Source organism: Podarcis raffonei, chromosome 3, assembly GCF_027172205.1.
Source record: "Podarcis raffonei isolate rPodRaf1 chromosome 3, rPodRaf1.pri, whole genome shotgun sequence".
In the NCBI taxonomy this organism is placed as follows: Eukaryota; Metazoa; Chordata; class Lepidosauria; order Squamata; family Lacertidae; genus Podarcis; species Podarcis raffonei.
In genome coordinates, this window is record NC_070604.1 from 119,975,188 (window position 1) to 119,992,831 (window position 17,644).

Sequence of the window (17,644 nt, forward strand, 5' to 3'; positions counted from 1 at the left end):
TTGGAAGTTGCTCAGAGTGGCTGGGGAAGCCCAGCAAGATGGGCAGGGTATAAATAATAAATAATAATAATAATAATAATAATAATAATAATAATAATAATAATATTATTATTGTTGTTGTTGTTGTTGTTATTCTCTCATCCTCACTCGCTTTCTCAGTGCATTTCTGAAAGACTGCAGAAGTGTATGACTGCAGATTCCAGGCATGCGGGTTGTTGCAGTCAACACTGGTCCCTGCCAGATTGCACCTGGGTAGCAGGGAGCCACTAAAATCTTGTTGTAAAATAGACACAGGGAGGAATTTCCCCAAGAATTGACATTGCAAATCCATCAACCTCTAGGTTAGCATTCTTCCAAGTCTGAGTTCCCAGTTTTTGGACTCCAACTCAATAATAATAATAATAATAATAATAATAATAATAATAATAATAATAATAATATATTATTTTTACCCCGCCCATCTGGGTGGATTTCCCCAGCCGGCTCCCAACAGAATATTAAAAACACGATAAAACATCAAACACTTCCCTAAACAGGGCTGCCTTCAGATGTCTTCTAAAATTGTTGTTTATTTCTTTGCCATCTGGTGGGAGGGCATTCCACAGGGCGGGTGCCACTACCGAGAAGGCCCTCTGCCTGGTTCCCTGTAACTTGGCTTCTCACACTGAGGGAACCGCCAGAAGGCCGTCAGCGCTGGACCTCAGTGTCCGGGCAGAATGATGGGGGTGGAGACGCTCCTTCAGGGATACTGGGCCGAGCATTGGTCAATGCCAGACTGATGGGAGTTGTAACGTTACAACATCTGGAAGACCGCAGGTTAGCTGCCAGTGACCTACAAGGAATGTTGGCAGCAGTTAAGCCGACCAACCCAGATGTTTCCAGACTACAGCTTCCATCTTCCCCGGCCAGGGACCATACACATCTTAAAGTTATCATTGGACAACCGCGTATTGGTAGCTGGATGTCTGTTTTCTGTATGGCCTGTTAAGCTTAGGACCCTCGTACCTACGGGACTGCCTCTCCCGGTATGCCCCAAGGAGGACCTTAAAGTCCATAAATAGCAACACCCTAGAGGTCCCGGGCCCTAAGGAAGTCAGATTAGCCTCAACCAGAGCCAGGGTCTTCTCAATGGTGGCTCCGGTCTGGTGGAACGCTCTGCCTCATCAGACCAGAGCCCTGCGGGATCTGAATTCTTTCCACAGGGCCTGTAAGACAGAGTTGTTCCGCCTGGCCTTTGGCTTGGAATCAATTTGATTCCCTCCCACTCTTCTTTTTTCCTTTCTCCTTCTGTGATGGAACTCCTATTTGGGGACTTCCCTGGCTTTTTTCTGGCCCATGTATGACCAGCCTGGAAAGTTAGCCTTGGTGAAGACTTGACGTTTTCATCCCTAAAATTTTTTTTGATTTGAGTTTCCATTGAAATGAGGCTGTGTTTTAATGTTGTATTTTAATCTTGTTTTTAGATTGCATTTCAATCCATTTGTTTTTATACCGGGTGTTAGCCTCCCTGAGCCCGGCCGTGGCTGGGGAGGGCGGGGTATAAATAAAATTTATTATTACTATTATCATCATCTCTAGCTAGCAGGACCAGTGGGCAGGGATGATGGGAACTGTAGTCTGAAAAAACAGCCGGAGACCCAAGTTTGGGAAACTCTGTGATAGAAGAGTGCTGCTTCGGTTAATTCGAAATGCACAGCCCCTTTTGAAGTTTGGCTACTGAGCAGGGACCATACACATCCTAAAGTTATCGTTGGACAACCGCGTATTGAAAGCTGGATGTCTGTTTTCCGTATGGCCTGTTAATCTGGTTGGATTGTTCACCTCGTAAAAGTGAGACTTTCATAAGATGTTTCTGGTTTATCTCTCCACAGGTGTTTGCCTACGATCACTGCTTCTGGTCTATGGACGAAGCTGTCAAGGAAAAATATGCAGGTAGTATTTCAGAGCTGAGATACAGACCTAGTACTGATCTAGCAAGGAAAAAAGAATCTGCATTATACCAAGTCAGGCTATTCGTCCATCTAGCTCATTATTATCTAAACTATCTGGGGTTTTCTCCCCGCTTTGCCTGGACATGGGGCAGAATATTTGTCTGGGGGGGGGGGAGGCTTAGTTTAAAAGTCAGTTTCAGAAAGTCAGTCTGCTAGGCCAGAGGTTTTCAACCTTTTTGAGTCCACGGCTCCCTTGACCAACCACAGTGGTACCTTGGTTCTCAAACTTAATCCGTTCCGGAAGTCCGTTCCAAAACCAAAGCGTTCCAAAACCAAGGTGCACTTTCCCATAGAAAGTAATGCAAAATGTATTAATCCATTCCAGACTTTTAAAAACAACCCCTAAAACAGCAATTTAACATGAATTTTACTATCTAACGAGACCATTGATCCATAAAATGAAAGCAATAAACCATGTACTGTTGTCACACAATCAATCAATCGATCAGTAGCTGAACTGGGTTCCACACAGTCGCAAAAACAAAAAAATAAATAGCAAAAACAGACGACCTCAGCATAATGCTCAGAATTGAACTTTGGCACTCAAATCGGAAGCGTAACACTCAAAACGGAGCATGTTCGACTTCCGGAAAAAGTTCGCAAACTGGAACACTTCCGGGTTTGCAGTCTTTGGGTTCCAAGTTGTTTGAGTACCAAGGTGTTTGAGAATCAAGGTACCACTGCACATTCTTTCTGTGGCTCCCTTGTGGGGAAGCGTGGTCCGAGCTTCAGAAGCGCAGTTAAGTCACCCCTTGCCTGCAGAGCCAGCAGCCCCACACCCCTTTTCAAGCACCTTCCCTTGTGGGGTGTTCCCTCAGCCTCTTCTCCTCTGTCCTTGGGAGTCCTCTGGGCAGCCGCGGCCACTGCCCCGGTTTCTAATCTGCCCACCCCACCCCAAAGAGAAGTGCCTGCTCCCTGGCCAGCCCCAGAGGGACCATTCGCTTGCGGAGCTTGTAGCCAGGGCTGCTGCAACAAACAGCCACACAACCCTTTGGGAGGCAGAGAAGCGAGAGGTTCATCAGAGGAGGGAGGGAAGGAAAGAGGGACAGAGGCCAGTGTTGTCCGCAGCACCCCTGACCATCATTCAGGGCACCCCAGGATGCCACGGTGCATGGGTTGAAAACCACTGTGCCAAACTGAGACAGACTCCCCCAGAGGCAATATTTCAAGCGACAAAGGCTGAAATTTATGACTAGGAAACGGTTCATTCAAGGCCCCAGAGCAGGGGTCAGCAAACTTTTTCAGCAGGGGGCCGGTCCACTGTCTCTCAGACTTTGTGGGGGGCCAGACTATATTTGGGGGGGAGGAAATGAACGAATTCCTATGCCCCACAAATAACCCAGAGATGCATTTTAAATAAAAGGACGCATTCTACTCATATAAAATCACGCTGATTCCCGGACTGTCCGCGGGCCGGATTGAAAAGGCGATTGGGCCGGATCCGGCCCACGGACTTTAGTTTGCCTACCCATGCCCCGGAGAGTCTGTGCCCCCCGCCACCTTAAGGGTTCACACAGAGATTCACAGCAGAGGCTGAAAATTATCTGGGTTCATACCAGCATGGAGTCTCCTGTTACTTCCTGAGAAATCACCAGTCTGAGCAGAGTGGTGCAAAGGGGCTGCTGAACATTTCCCCAGTCATCCTTTTCCCAGCGCAAAATTTGCCCTTCCCAAGTTGCTTCCAAAGTTAAAAGACTAAATCTTACCAAATTTGGCTGTGCACTGATGTTCCCTGCTGGACGCAGGCGTGGGCAGCCAAGGTAAGCGACCATGTTTTCTTAAACTCTAGTTTTTCCACACACCCTGTTTTTATATAGGCTCTGTATGATCACAAGGATTTGCTTAAAAGCCTGCAGGGCGACGGACAAACCATTTTTATTTTTATTTTCTTAGGGAAAAAAGCAGGCACTTCCACTGAGCAAGAGGAAGTGGTCTTATTATTATATTATAAATTATATAATAATAATAATTATATATTATTATTATTATAAATAATGAAATAATAATAATACTACAGTGGTACCCCAGGTTACATACGCTTCAGGTTACATACTCTTCAGGTTGCAGACTCTGCTAACCCAGAAATAGTGCTTCAGGTTAAGAACTTTGCTTCAGGATGAGAACAGAAATCGTGCTCCGGCGGCGCGGCGGCGGCAGGAGGCCCCATTAGCTAAAGTGGTGCTTCAGGTTAAGAACAGTTTCAGGTTAAGAACGGACCTCTGGAACGAATTAAGTACTTAACCTGAGGTACCACTGTAATAATAAGAATTACACATCCTCCTTACATCTCCTCAGCCTTAGTCCTTTTACAGTCAGGCTCTGAAAGATGAGCTTATCTGTAGCACAGGCTGGATTCAGACACAGAGAAACAGTGTGGCCTAATGGGGGGAGCTGAACCTGGGAGACCCGGGTTCGAATTCCCTGCTCGTTTGCCAAGCTCCCTGGAAGACCTTTGGCCAGCAGCTATCTCTCGGTTTGGCCTTCCTAGCAGGGCAGTAACGTAAAGGTAAAGGGACCCCTGACCATTAGGTCCAGTCGTGACAGACTCTGGGGTTGCGGCGCTCATCTCGCTTTATTGGCCAGGGAGCCGGCGTACAGCTTCCGGGTCATGTGGCCAGCATGACTAAGCCGCTTCTGGTGAACCAGAGCAGCGCACGGAAACGCCGTTTACCTTCCCACCAGAGCAGTACCTATTTATCTACTTGCACTTGATGTGCTTTCGAGCTGCTAGGTGGGCAGGAGCAGGGACCGAGCAACGGGAGCTCACCCCGTCGCGGGGATTCGAACCGCCGACCTTCTGATCGGCAAGTCCTAGGCTCTGTGGTTTAACCCACAGCGCCACCCGCGTCCCTAGCAGGGTAGTGGGTGAGGGCAAAACCACGTAGCCCTTCCCTTCCCTGCGAGACTTCCTTGGAGGAAAGGTGTACTAAATCGTAAGAGAGTGGGCCCACAGTCCCAAGTCCGTACGCTGCCTTGTCGTGATCCATGCCGCGTTGGTGTAAACGCAGAGTATCACAAAAGGGACTTACGGGAGACTTCAGTGCGATCAGAATAAAGATCTGCCCTGCAGCTTCCGTCCATAAAGACTTCATTTGCTTTGGACGCACATGAAAGACGTTAACAGTTCTCATATGATGCGCCTTGCAGCGTGTTTTGAAGTCCTGGAGGGTCTTATCAAAGGAGGTTTACGACTTCTTCCTCTTCTGACCGAGCCGTTTGAATCTTTTTGTTCTAATTTTAGGCCAAGACGTTGTTTTCAAGTGCCTTGGGGAGAACATTCTCCAGAACGCTTTTGAAGGCTACAACGCCTGCATCTTCGCCTACGGACAGACCGGTAAGCGCTTGCCCCTTGGGAGGATGGAAAAATAAAATAAAATTAAAAAGTTTCTGATTATATAAGATTACGCTTTGGCACTTTGGTTAGGCCCTACCACCACCACACCCGGGTTGCCGGACTACGACTCCCATCATCCCTGACTGCTGCCCCTGGTGACTATGGATGATGGGAGTTGTAGTCCCACAACATCTAGGAACCCAAGATTGAGAAAGGCTGATTTAGCGCAGCCGCAAGGGACAGAAGCCAGGATGGGGCTAGAGAGAGACGAGCGGATCCTCCTTTGCTGAGCAGTTGGCCATTGATTCCCACAGGGACTGTGGTTCTCTGGGCCTGAAAACTGTGGTCCGTTTGGGGTTTTGCTCTGCTTCTGGGTTTTTTTTAATATATAAAAAAATTATTCATTTTTCTTTTTCATTCATTACATACATCTGAAGGTCTTAACATTTACTATATATTCCTCCCTCCCCTTCTAGGCTTTCCCCAACTTCCGCTACTGGTTCTCTTTTCATCCACTTTGCTACCTTCTAACAGAAAAAGTTATTAATAACATAACATCAAACCTAAAAATATAAAAGTAAATACACCATAATATTTCTTTATCTTCTAGACATTTTCTAATACTAACAGTGTGAATGTTTATTTAAATCCTGCCATCAAGTCTATCGATTACTTTGTTTCTGCAAGTATAATATACCGTATTTTTCGCTCCATAAGACACACTTTTTCCCCTCTTAATATCTAAGGGGAAATTTCTATGCGTCTTATGGAGCAAATGTGTGGTTCATGGGGCTGGGGGGGGGGGGAACCCGGGCTTCCCCCGCCAGCCCCAACCTGCTCTTTGAGGCTGGCAGTGGGGGAAAGCAGCGCTTCCCCCCACCGCCAGCCCCACAAGCTTGCGGAGCAGTGGGAAGGCTGCTCCCCGACCTGCTCTTTGAGGTCAAATATTAAAAACTTTAAAACATCAAACATTAAAAACTTCCCTAAACAGGGCTGCCTTCAGATGTCTGCCTTCAGTTGTTTATTTCCTTGACATCTGGTGGGAGGGCGTTCCACAGGGCTGGCACCACCACCAAGAAGGCCCTCTGCCCGGTTCCCTGTAACCTCACTTCTCGCAGTGAGGGAACCGCCAGAAGGCCCTTGGCGCTGGACCTCAGTGTCTGGACAGAACATTGGGAGTGGAGACGCTCCTTCAGGTCTACTGGGCCGAGGCCATTTAGGGCTTTAAAGGTCAGCATCAACTCTTTTAATGTGCTCAGAAACGTCCTGGGAGCCAGTGTATTTCTTTCAGGACTGGTTTTATGTGGTCCTGGCGGCCACTCCTAGTCACCAGTCTAGCTGCGACTACAGCAGGAAAGGCCAGAGATCAGTACAGTGATACCTCCGGTTGTGAATGGGATCCGTTCTGGAGGTCCGGTCGCGTTCCGAGGAATTCGCAACCAGAGGACCGCTTCTGCACATGTGTGCATCGTGGTTTAGTGTTTCTGCACGTTTGCCACGTTTGCATCCCGAAGTTTACGTTTCCAGAGGGATACGTAAGCGGAGGTACAACTGTACATTAATGTTTGCGGAAGGATACGCCTTCCTGTGGAATTTCTTCCAGGAATTTGTTGTACAGTGGTACCTCTGGTTGTGAACGGGATCCGTTCTAGAGGCCCGTTCACAACATGAAAAGAACGCAAGCAGCAGTGGCGCGTCTGCGCACGCGCGGGTTGCGATTCGCCACTTCCGCGCATGCGTGTGATGTCATTTTGTGCTTCTGCGCATGCGCGAGCGGCAAAACCCGGAAGTAACCCTTTCCGGTACTTCCGGGTCAGCGCAGGACGTAACCTGAAAGAACGTAACATGAAGCAGACGTAACATGAGGTACGACTGTAGTTTTGTTTCACCTTCCCACCTGCAAATCTAGAACATTCCTCTTTTTTTGCCGGTCTCCCTGGTGGCTCGTTTACGAAGGCACCCTGAAATTCTCCCTTTCTTCCTATCTACCGCCATTCTCCTCCCTTCCTCCTAAAGCGCCTCTTCCTCCCCTTTTTCCGCAGGGTCCGGAAAGTCTTACACCATGATGGGCACAGCTGATCAGCCTGGACTAATCCCTCGCCTGTGCAGCACCCTCTTCGAAAGGGCCCAGAAAGAGGAGAGCGAAGAGCAGAGCTTCAAAGTGGAGGTTTCTTACATGGAGATTTACAACGAGAAAGTCCGGGACCTGCTGGACCCAAAGGGGTAAGGGGGAACGCGGCAGGGATCGGGGTGGCCAGCAACCCGTTGAGCCAGGCGGTGAAAGCCTGCCTTCTCTCAAGGCATGCCTTCGGAGGGGCCAGCTGAACGAACGTGTCTTTCTCTGAACAAAATGGACAGTTTTCACTTAGCCGGGAGGGCCAGCCCTCCGTAGCAGAGGGTGTGTGCTTTGCTTGAGAAATATCTTCAGCGTTTTTGGGTAGGGCTGCAGAGCCATCGCAGGACTCCTGCAGAGTAGGGCTAAGCAATACAGGTAAAGGTAAAGGGACTCCTGACCATTAGGTGACCGACTCTGGGGTTGCGGTGCTCATCTCGCTTTATTGGCCAAGGGAGCCAGCGTTTGTCTGCAGACAGCTTCCGGGTCATGTGGCCAGCATGACTAAGCTGCTTCTGGCGAACCAGAGCAGCGCATGGAAACGCCGTTTACCTTTCCGCCGGAGCGGTACCTATTTATCTACTTGCACTTTGACGTGCTTTCGAACTGCTAGGTTGGCAGGAGCAGGGACCGAGCAATGGGAGCTCACCCCATCGCGGGGATTCGAACCACTGACCTTCTGATCGGCAAGTCCTAGGCTCTGTGGTTTAACCCACAGCGCCACCTGCGTCCCCAATACAGTCATACCTCAGGTTAAAAACGGAATGGGTTACTTCTGGGTTTCGCCGCTCGCGCATGCACAGACACTCAAAATGACGTCACGTGCATGCGCAGAAGTGGCAAATCACGACCTGCAGACGCGGGTTGCGTTCTGCTCGGGTAGCAAATAGGGCTCCAGAACGGATCCTGTTCGTAACCAGAGGTAACACTGTATTGGGTTTTCAGCATTGTGATATATCATCAGCCAAACATCGCAATATACTTATACAGCCGTACCTGGGAAGTCGAACTTCGCATTGCGACTCGAATGTTTTGGCTCCCGGACGCCGCAAACCTGGAAGTGAGCGTTCTAGTTTGTGAACGTTCTTTGGAACCCGAACGTCCGACGCAGGTTCCGCAGCTTCCTATTGGCTGCAGGAAGCCGCGCCTTGGTTTCTGAACGTTTTGGAAGTCAAACGGACTTCCGAAATGGATTCGACTTCCGAGGTACGACTGTATATCGCAATGTCTGAAATAAGGATGGAACTATTAATAATAATAACTTATTATTAATACCCCACCCATCTGTCTAGGTTTCCCCAGCCCCTCTGGGCGGCTCTCAACCGCCCAGAAAAACACAATAAAACATCAAACATTAAAAACCTCCCTAAACAGGGCTGCCTTCAGATGTCTTCTATGTAGAGACATTGGCTGGCTTCACGGTTTTTCCCACGTCCTGATTTTACATAGCACGCACACACACAAACACACCATGATTTGCCGTATATTGCCAGGTCAAAACTATGAAATCAGTATCGTGATACGGACTTGAAACTGGTTTTGGACGATATATCAATGGAGAGCCTCTGACGGCCAGTGTAGACAATACTGAGATAGGTGGACTGGTGGTAGAAGACAGTTTCATGCATTCCTAGTACGTCTAGTCAGAACTGCAGTTAATGTGGCAGATCCATAACTGAGATCTCCCATGTTTCACTTTATTTTTCTTTTAAATTGCAGCTCCACTCCGCTCAAATCAGATTGAGACCATGGTGCAGGGAGAGAAGGGATTGACTTTACCTGTTTGGGCTGCCAGTTGTTGTTGTTGTTTGTTGTTGTTATTTATTATATTATTATTATTATTACTATTACTATTATTACTATTATAATTATTTAAATATATTACCTGCCCTTTACCCTGAGGCAGGTTACAGCAATATAAAATACAGCATTTAAAACAGTTTTGAATAATTTAGAATTACAAAAACAATGCAATCACGTCTAACAACAACAACACACTGTAATAGAAAGTAATAAAAGCTCGTGCAATTGCTTATATTCAGAGTTCCAGTCTTTCTGCATCAGAGAACTTCATCTTTGGAGGGTCAAGGCTAAGTCCTGAAAGGAGTGGGAAGTCTTAATAGCCCCAGACGTATGTCCTTGGCAAATATCTCTTAACCTTCCCTCTTCTCAGCCCTCCCAAGATAATTGTCGCCTTGCGTTAACTCGAATGACTTTCAAACCTAAAGAAGTGTTAACAGTTATTTGTCTGTACTTCCCTGTTAGCGTGGAAAGGAATGCACAGCTCTTATCTCTTCTATCTTTTTTTCAAGAAAGTTTTGTGCTTGCATTCCTACCCTCCACCAATTGCGGGAATTGGTTGGCAAAATGTGCCGTGACTTGGAGCACACTGGGCCTGATCTAAGCTGAGCATCCTTTGGTTTCAGGAGGAAGGGTTTAAGCACATGACTTAACTCTCCCGTTGGAAATCGGTAGCACTTAGCTTCGGCTGCCTGGGTCGTGGGCCCTACATTTGCGAAAAGAGTAATGCCTTATTCTCTGTGCTTGCTTTGGAAACAGGAGTCGACAGTCGTTGAAAGTCAGAGAGCACAGCGTTTACGGACCTTACGTGGATGGGCTTTCTAAACTGGCTGTTGCCTGTTACAAGGTAAAGAAATCTAATTGTTTCGTGGCAATAACAGCCAAAGCTGCTTACTGTACATAAGAAAAGGAAAATGGTGCACTTCAGATGTGACGGTCCCAGTCCAATAAACCATGGTTTGCAGCTGTGAAAACAAGGTGCTGGACTTTGACGGTGCTTTGGTTTTTTTGCAGAATCATTTCCACCGATTTTCCAAGTAATAATAATAATAATAATAATAATAATAATAATAATAATAATAATAATAAAAAATTTATACCCCGCCAATCTGGCTGGGTTTCCCCAGCCACTCTGGGCAGCTTCCAACAGAGTATTAAAATACAATAGTCTATTAAACATTAAAAGCTTCCCTAAACAGGGCTGCCTTCAGATGTCTTCTAAAAGTCTAGTAGTTCTTTTTCTCTTCGACATCTGGTTTTAATGAATCAGCCACAAATCAAAACAGATTAAATACCTATCCTGCTTCGGTGATTGGGATGCCTCCCCTCAGCACCAGCCTGGCTGTGCTTCAGGAAAACTCGAATATTTGCAAGTCTATTCCTTAATCATAGGTTGGTGTTCCGTATCGCCCACCTCTGGGTATACAAGCCCTGCCAGGATTAAGGATATGATATGCTCTCGCAGGCGTACACAGAGGTCTTGAATGCCTTCATTCCCCCAGTCTTCAAAAAAGTAAATAAAAAAATCTTGTAAAACCAGTTTAACGAGCGAGAGCACACTGTTTGCAGAAATGTTAGCGATAGCCTGAAGCACTTATAGAAAGTTTAGCATGCAAGGAAGGTGGCTGGGGCCTCTTGGCTGTGTTTGCAGCAGCCACACGTGGAGAACGAAAAGGAGACAAAGCCACGAACACAGGAAGCAGCCTTATGTTGAATCTGCCTGCCTGGTGCCGGCCCACCCATGAGGCAAGATGAGGCGACTGCCTCAGGCGGCAGGATACACAGGGGCTAGCAGATCCAATCTCCAAGGACTGCATTACTTGCTTCTGCAGTGGCAGTGATGGCTGTGACGTTCTCTTTGGGGGCCGGATCTGCTCCCCGCCCCAAACATCGCCTCTACGGTGGCCCGTTAGGGTCTCAGAGGCACTGCCGTTCTCCTCCCACCCTTGTTCCCGATGTAAATTTGAATTCCCTCCTTGTTCCTGTCGCCGATCTTCATTCACCTGCAATACCGTGTCCAGTTTTGTTTTTGTTTTCTTTCAAAAAATTTATTAGTTTTCACAATATTATAAACAAACAAACACACAAGACAAACAAACATAAATCATAGCCTTATTGAAAATTACACTTAATATCTTTGTTAAGTGACTTCTTCGCTTCCCCTTGGTTGAATTTCATTGCATGTCCTTTTAATGGTTTTCCAAATCCCAATTCTTATGAAATTTAACTTAAACATTAACATCCTTAAATCTTCACCTTATGGAATTAAACATATTAATTCATCACTTAACATAAATAAAATCCTAAGCCAATTAAGTATCTGCAAGCTATTTTCAGTTAATTTAACAAATTTAACTAGATAATCATTAATTTTTTTCCACTCTTCCTGATACTCCTCCTCCTTCTGGTCGCGGACTCTTCCGGTTAGGTTGGCTAGCTCCGAAAAATCCATCATTTTCACCTGCCATTCTTCTGTTGTTGGTAATTCTTGGGTTTTCCACTTTTTAGTTAACAAAATACGAGCAACAGTTGTGGCACACAAAAATAATTTAACATCTTTCTTGGGCAAATACCGTGCCCAGTTCTGGGCGCCACAATTTAAGAAGGATGTTGACAAGCTGGAAGTTGTGCAGAGGAGGGCAACCAAGATGATCAGGGGTCTGGAAGCCAAGCCTGATGAGGAACGGTCGAAGGAGCTGGGTAGGTTTAGCCTGGAAAAGAGGAGGTATGAGAGCCGTCTTCAAATATCTCAAGAGCTGCCCCATGGAAGAGGGAGCAAGCTTATTTTCCTTGCTCTGGAGGGTAGGACTTGAACTTGTAACTTGAATCCATTGGTTTGTGTAGTAGCCTCCAGAGCAAGAGAAAACAAGCTTACTCCACCTTCTACATGACAGCTCTTGAGATATTTGAAGATGGCTATCATAGGCGGCAGAAAGTGAGGAGGAATTAAAGAACCTTTTAATGAGGGTGAAAGAGGAGAGCACACAATATGGTCTGAAGCTCAACATCAAAAAAACTAAGACCATGGCCACTGGGCCCATCACCTCCTGGCAAATAGAAGGGGAAGAGATGGAGGCAGTGAGAGATTTTACTTTCTTGGGCTCCATGATCACTGCAGATGGTGACAGCAGCCACAAAATTAAAAGCCGCCTGCTTCTTGGGAGAAAAGCAATGACAAACCTAGACAGCGTCTTAAAAAGCAGAGACATCACCTTGCCAACAAAGGTCCGTATAGTTAAAGCTATGGTTTTCCCAGTAGTGATGTATGGAAGTGAGAGCTGGACCATAAAGAAGGTTGATCGCTGTAGAAGAAGAAGAGGAGGAAGAAGAAGAAGAAGAAGAAGAAGAAGAAGAAGAAGAAGAAGAAGAGTTTGGATTTGATATCCCGCCTTTCACTCCCTTTAAGGAGTCTCAAAGCGGCTAACATTCTCCTTTTCCCTTCCTCCCCCACAACAAACACTCTGTGAGGTGAGTGGGGCTGAGAGACTTCAAAGAAGTGTGACTGGCCCAAGGTCACCCAGCAGCTGCATGTGGAGGAGCGGAGACGCGAACCCAGTTCCCCAGATTACGAGACTACCGCTCTTAACCACTACACCACACTGAAGAATTGATGCTTTTGAATTTTGGTGCTGGAGGAGACTCTTGAGAGTCCCGTGGACTGCAAAAAGATCAAAACTATCCATTCTGAAGGAAACCAGCCCTGAGTGCTCACTGGAAGGACAGATCGTGAAGCTGAGGCTCCAAGACTTTGGCCACCTCATGAGAAGAGAAGACTCCCTGGAAAAGACCCTGATGCTGGAAAGATGGAGGGCACAAGGAGAAGGGGACGAGAGAGGACGAGATGGTGGGACAGTGTTCTCGAAGCTACCAGCATGAGTTTGACCAAACTGCGGGAGGCAGTGGAAGACAGGAGTGCCTGGCGTGCTTTGGTCCATGGGGTCACGAAGAGTCGGACACGACTAAAGGACTAAACAACATCATAGTTCCTCTCAGTCTCCTCTTTCCCAGGTTGAACGTACCTAGCTCCTTCGACCATTCCTCATCAGGCTTGGAGGAAAGGGCTATGGATGGCTACCGGCCACATTCTTTGCGCTCTGCTTCCACAGGTGGAGACAGCAATGCTTCTAGGTAACAGTTTCTGGAAACCCCAGAGCGAGGAGAGGGCTCTTGCGTTCAGATCGTGCTTGCATCCAGTCAACTGCTGTGAGAGCAAGATACCATTGAGCTGATCCAACACGCTCTTTTCCTGTTCTTACGTTGGACAGATGCACAGTGCCTTTCCTTCACCACTGAGAAGTGGGGGACTTCCAGATCGCAGAGCCAGGAGTCCAGGCTTACTCTGGAGGAAAGGGGTGTGCCTTGCATAGTTGGAAATGAAGCCCTGAGCAAAACGATACAATACGATAATCTTTATTGTCATTGTCCCATACAGAACAACAAAATTGAAAAAATCTACACCAGACATTCAAAAAACCAACAAACCAGCTATCCCAGCCTGGTTAACCCCGGAAAAACTCTGATATCCCATAATTAAATACAATATACTCCCATAGAGACTACCTTAAAAGGTAAAGGGACCCCTGACCGGAGAAGAGAAGGTTAAGGGGTGATATGATAGCCATGTTCAAATATATAAAAGGATGTCATATAGAGGAGGGAGAAAGGTTGTTTTCTGCTGCTCCAGAGAAGCGGACACGGAGCAATGGATCCAAACTGGAAGAAAGAAGATTCCACCTAAACATTAGGAAGAACTTCCTGACAGTAAGAGCTGTTCGACAGTGGAATTTGCTGCCAAGGAGTGTGGTGGAGTCTCCTTCTTTGGAGGTCTTTAAGCAGAGGCTTGACAACCATATGTCAGGAGTGCTCTGATGGTGTTTCCTGCTTGGCAGGGGGTTGGACTCGATGGCCCTTGTGGTCTATTCCAACTCTATGATTCTATGATTCTATTCTATGATTCTATGACCATTAGGTCCAGTCGTGACCGACTCTGGGGTTGCGGCGCACATGTCGCTTTGTTGGCCGAGGGAGCCGGCGTGCAGCTTCCGACTCATGTGGCCAGCATGACTAATCCGCTTCTGGCAAACCAGAGCAGCACACGGAAACGCCATTTACCTTCCCGCCAGAGTGGTACCTATTTATCTACTTGCACTTTGACGTGCTTTCGAACTGCTAGGTTGGCAGGAGCAGGGACCGAGCAACGGGAGCTCACCCTGTCACGGGGATTCGAACCGCTGATCGGCAAGTCCTAGGCTCTGTGGTTTAACCCACAGCACCACCCTAATAATAATAATGATAATAATTTATTATTTATACGTCGCCAATCTAGCCGAGTTTCCCCAGCCACTCTGGGCGGCTTCCAATCGAGTGTTAAAAACAATACAAGCCTGCTATCCCAGCCTGATTAACCCCCTAAAAACTCTGATACCCCATAATTAAATACAATATATTCCCATAGAGACTACCTTACACTGCGTTTAAAACCAAAATCGCATTTGGATAGAAACTGTTCCTCAGAACGGAATCAACCCAGCGCTCTCGCGACGGGTTAAGTTGGGGGTTTATCTTCTGAGCTCGAAGCTTGTTTAATTTCGAGGCCGGATTGTTCTGTGCGGCCAGAATGTTTTCCTTTGCTGTGAATTAATGTTTTGTTACCCAGCCGACTTGTCAAAATAAGGGACGGAATGTGCCCAGTGATGGTCAAGGGCAGTTGGAGCAATATGAGTTGTGTAGGGCTCCCTTAAAACGGCATCTCTCCGCAAGAGTCCATGGATAGCACGAGATGTACGTTGTTTTGCTAATTCTACCGCAGTCCTGAAAGAGGGGAATATTTTGATGTTATCGCCATATGGCAGGTGGGCAACATGAAGGCTCAGGAACGACCATAGCTGGATTTTGTTTTGTTTTTGTCTTGCACTTAATTTATTTATTATTAATGTTGCAATACATATATGAAATCTTTACATATTGATACATATACATTATATTCGCAAATTCACATTTTCACATTTCATTATGTACCAACATTTATCCATTTCTTATTTCTTGCCCTGTGACTGCTTTGTTATTATTTTGTAACTTTATTATTGAGATTGTAATTTGGTATCTTAACAATTAAACATTCAATCTTATATATCTGCTTAGCTTAGTTTAGCTTAGTTTAGCTTAACTTAACTTTGTGAACTCAGTCTATACATATCAATAAATTCCTGTTGGAGCTTCTTTTGGCCATGTAGTCTTCTACACCTTTCCATTCCTGTTTGAGATTTTGATTAGATTGCATTCTAATTGTTGCTGTCGTTTTTGCTAATTCAATCATTCCAAAAAAATTATTTTGCCAATCTCTCAATTCTTCTGATTTCCAATTTTTTGCAATCAATAACCTTGTGGCAGCTGTTGCATATAAAAAGATTCTCTTTTGGGATGTCATTTGTTATAATTCCTAAAAGGAATGTTTCCGGCTTCTTAACAATTGTTTTAAACATAGTCAGATTTTGAACCGGGGCTTTTCAGCCCCAGGCTGCACACATCACTTACCCTTCACAGCACTACAGTTCCCAGCACCCTCAAACTACAGTTCCCAGGATAATTTTGGGGGAAACTGTGTGCTTTGAATATCTGGCGCAAACAGAGCCCCATTCTGTTTGCCTCCTCTGCGCTAGGCTATCTCCCAGGATGCAGGCATTGCAGGGGCTGGACTAGATGAAACTTGGGGTCCCTTCCAGCTCTCCTAGGATTCCGTGATAAACCTAATCCTCTTTTTCTTGCACGTATTGAGGAAAGAGCTCTTTCCACGAAGCACCAGCGTGCTGTGTAAGCTGCTTCAAGAATGCTTCCATTTTTTAAAAAAAGGGGGGGGAATAAATAATTAAAATGAACGTTAAATAAATGGATTTTAAAAAGGAACAGGCCTGTATCTGTGAGAGCAAGGGAAAGGAGGAGCTGAGGGCAGCCGTCTCCACGATCAGCTGAGAGCTGCCTCATCTCCTGCTTCCATTTTCAGGTTTATTTTTGTAACGTTACGTTTTCGTGCTTGGATAACCGGCTCTTGTGCTCGTCTGCGGCTCAGAAGCCTATTTCGGCATTAAGTGGCGTATAAATTAATGAATTAGCAGTTTGGCGTTGTTTCTGTACCGCTTCATGCGACTCTGTCTAAGCAGTGTTCAGTAAAATCAGTGCATAAAATGCAGAATTGGCAAAAATGCGCATCACAGACACTGATTGCAACGTCTGAAGATGTATAACACCAGGAACAATGGGTGGAGAGATGAAAATGCAAATTTGGCTAAGCCTTAATCAGCAAATGTTTGCGTCAATAAGCCCCTTCCCACCCGAGGTACTAGGAGTATGTTGGGGGTGCTATTTGAGTTCAGTAAATACAGGGGAGGTGTGTGTGTTCACCTCTACTCGCACCCCCCAAACATATGTGCAATATACTTTCACTGTGATTCACTTTAGGGGCATGGAATCAAGAATGCTGAAATTAGTTGCCTTGATAGCTGAATAGGTTAGAGCATTTTGCTGATGATGCTAAGGTTGCAGGTTCAATCTCCTTATGGGATGGCTGCATACAGTGGTACCCTGGTTCTCAAATTTAATCCATTCCAGAAATCCGTTCCAAAACCAAGGCTCGCTTTCCCATAGAAAGTAATGCAAAATGGATTAGTCCATTCCAGACTTTTAAAAACAACCCCTAAAACAGCAATTTAACATGAATTTCACTATCTAACGAGACCATTGATCCCTAAAATGAAAGCAGTGAACAGTGTACTTCGGTCGCACAATCAGTCAATCAGTAGCTGAACTGGGTTCCACACAGTTGCAAAAACAAAACAAAGCAAAAACAAAAACACAAAATAAATAGCAAAAACAGACAGACCTCAGCGTAATGCTCAAAACAGGTTTCTTACTTCTGGGTTTGTAATGTTTGGATTCCAAGTTGTTTGAGTACCAAGGCGTTTGAGAACCAGGGTACCACTGTACTGTAGGAGAGTTGGCTTAGACCATGGGTAGGCAAACTAAGGCCGGATCCGGCCCAATCGCCTTCTAAATCTGGCCGACGGACGGTCCAGGAATCAGCATGTTTTTACATGAGTAGAAAGTGTCCTTTTATTTAAAATGCATCTCTAAGTTATTTGTGGGGCATAGGAATTTGTTCTTTTTTTTTTCAAAATATAGTTCGGCCCCCCACAAGGTCTGAGGGAAAGTGGGCTGTCCCCCTGCTGAAAGAGTTTGCTGACCCCTGGCTTAGACGATCCTCAGGATATCTTCTAACTCTCCGTGAACCTTTAGGATGGGAATGGACATAAATCTAAATGGTTTTTATTTCTGTAATGAAAACGGCAGTCGTGCCAGCGGTGCAGCTATCCTCTTTAAGTTGGACCACAAACTGCCCGCTTGGTCCTGACC

General features: G+C 46.1%; 1 protein-coding gene across 1 annotated transcript in view; it reads left to right on the forward strand.

Moving 5' to 3' along the window:
- Nucleotides 1–1,850: 1,850 nt before the first annotated feature.
- Nucleotides 1,851–17,644, forward strand: part of KIF13B (kinesin family member 13B) — a 127,492-nt gene continuing 111,698 nt past the window's right edge. The window contains exons 1-4 of the mRNA XM_053383779.1: nt 1,851–1,932; nt 5,233–5,325; nt 7,368–7,548; nt 9,998–10,085. Of these exons, the coding sequence (XP_053239754.1) occupies nt 1,902–1,932; nt 5,233–5,325; nt 7,368–7,548; nt 9,998–10,085 (393 nt within the window). The 5' untranslated portion in view covers nt 1,851–1,901. The remainder of the gene's footprint in view (nt 1,933–5,232; nt 5,326–7,367; nt 7,549–9,997; nt 10,086–17,644) is intronic.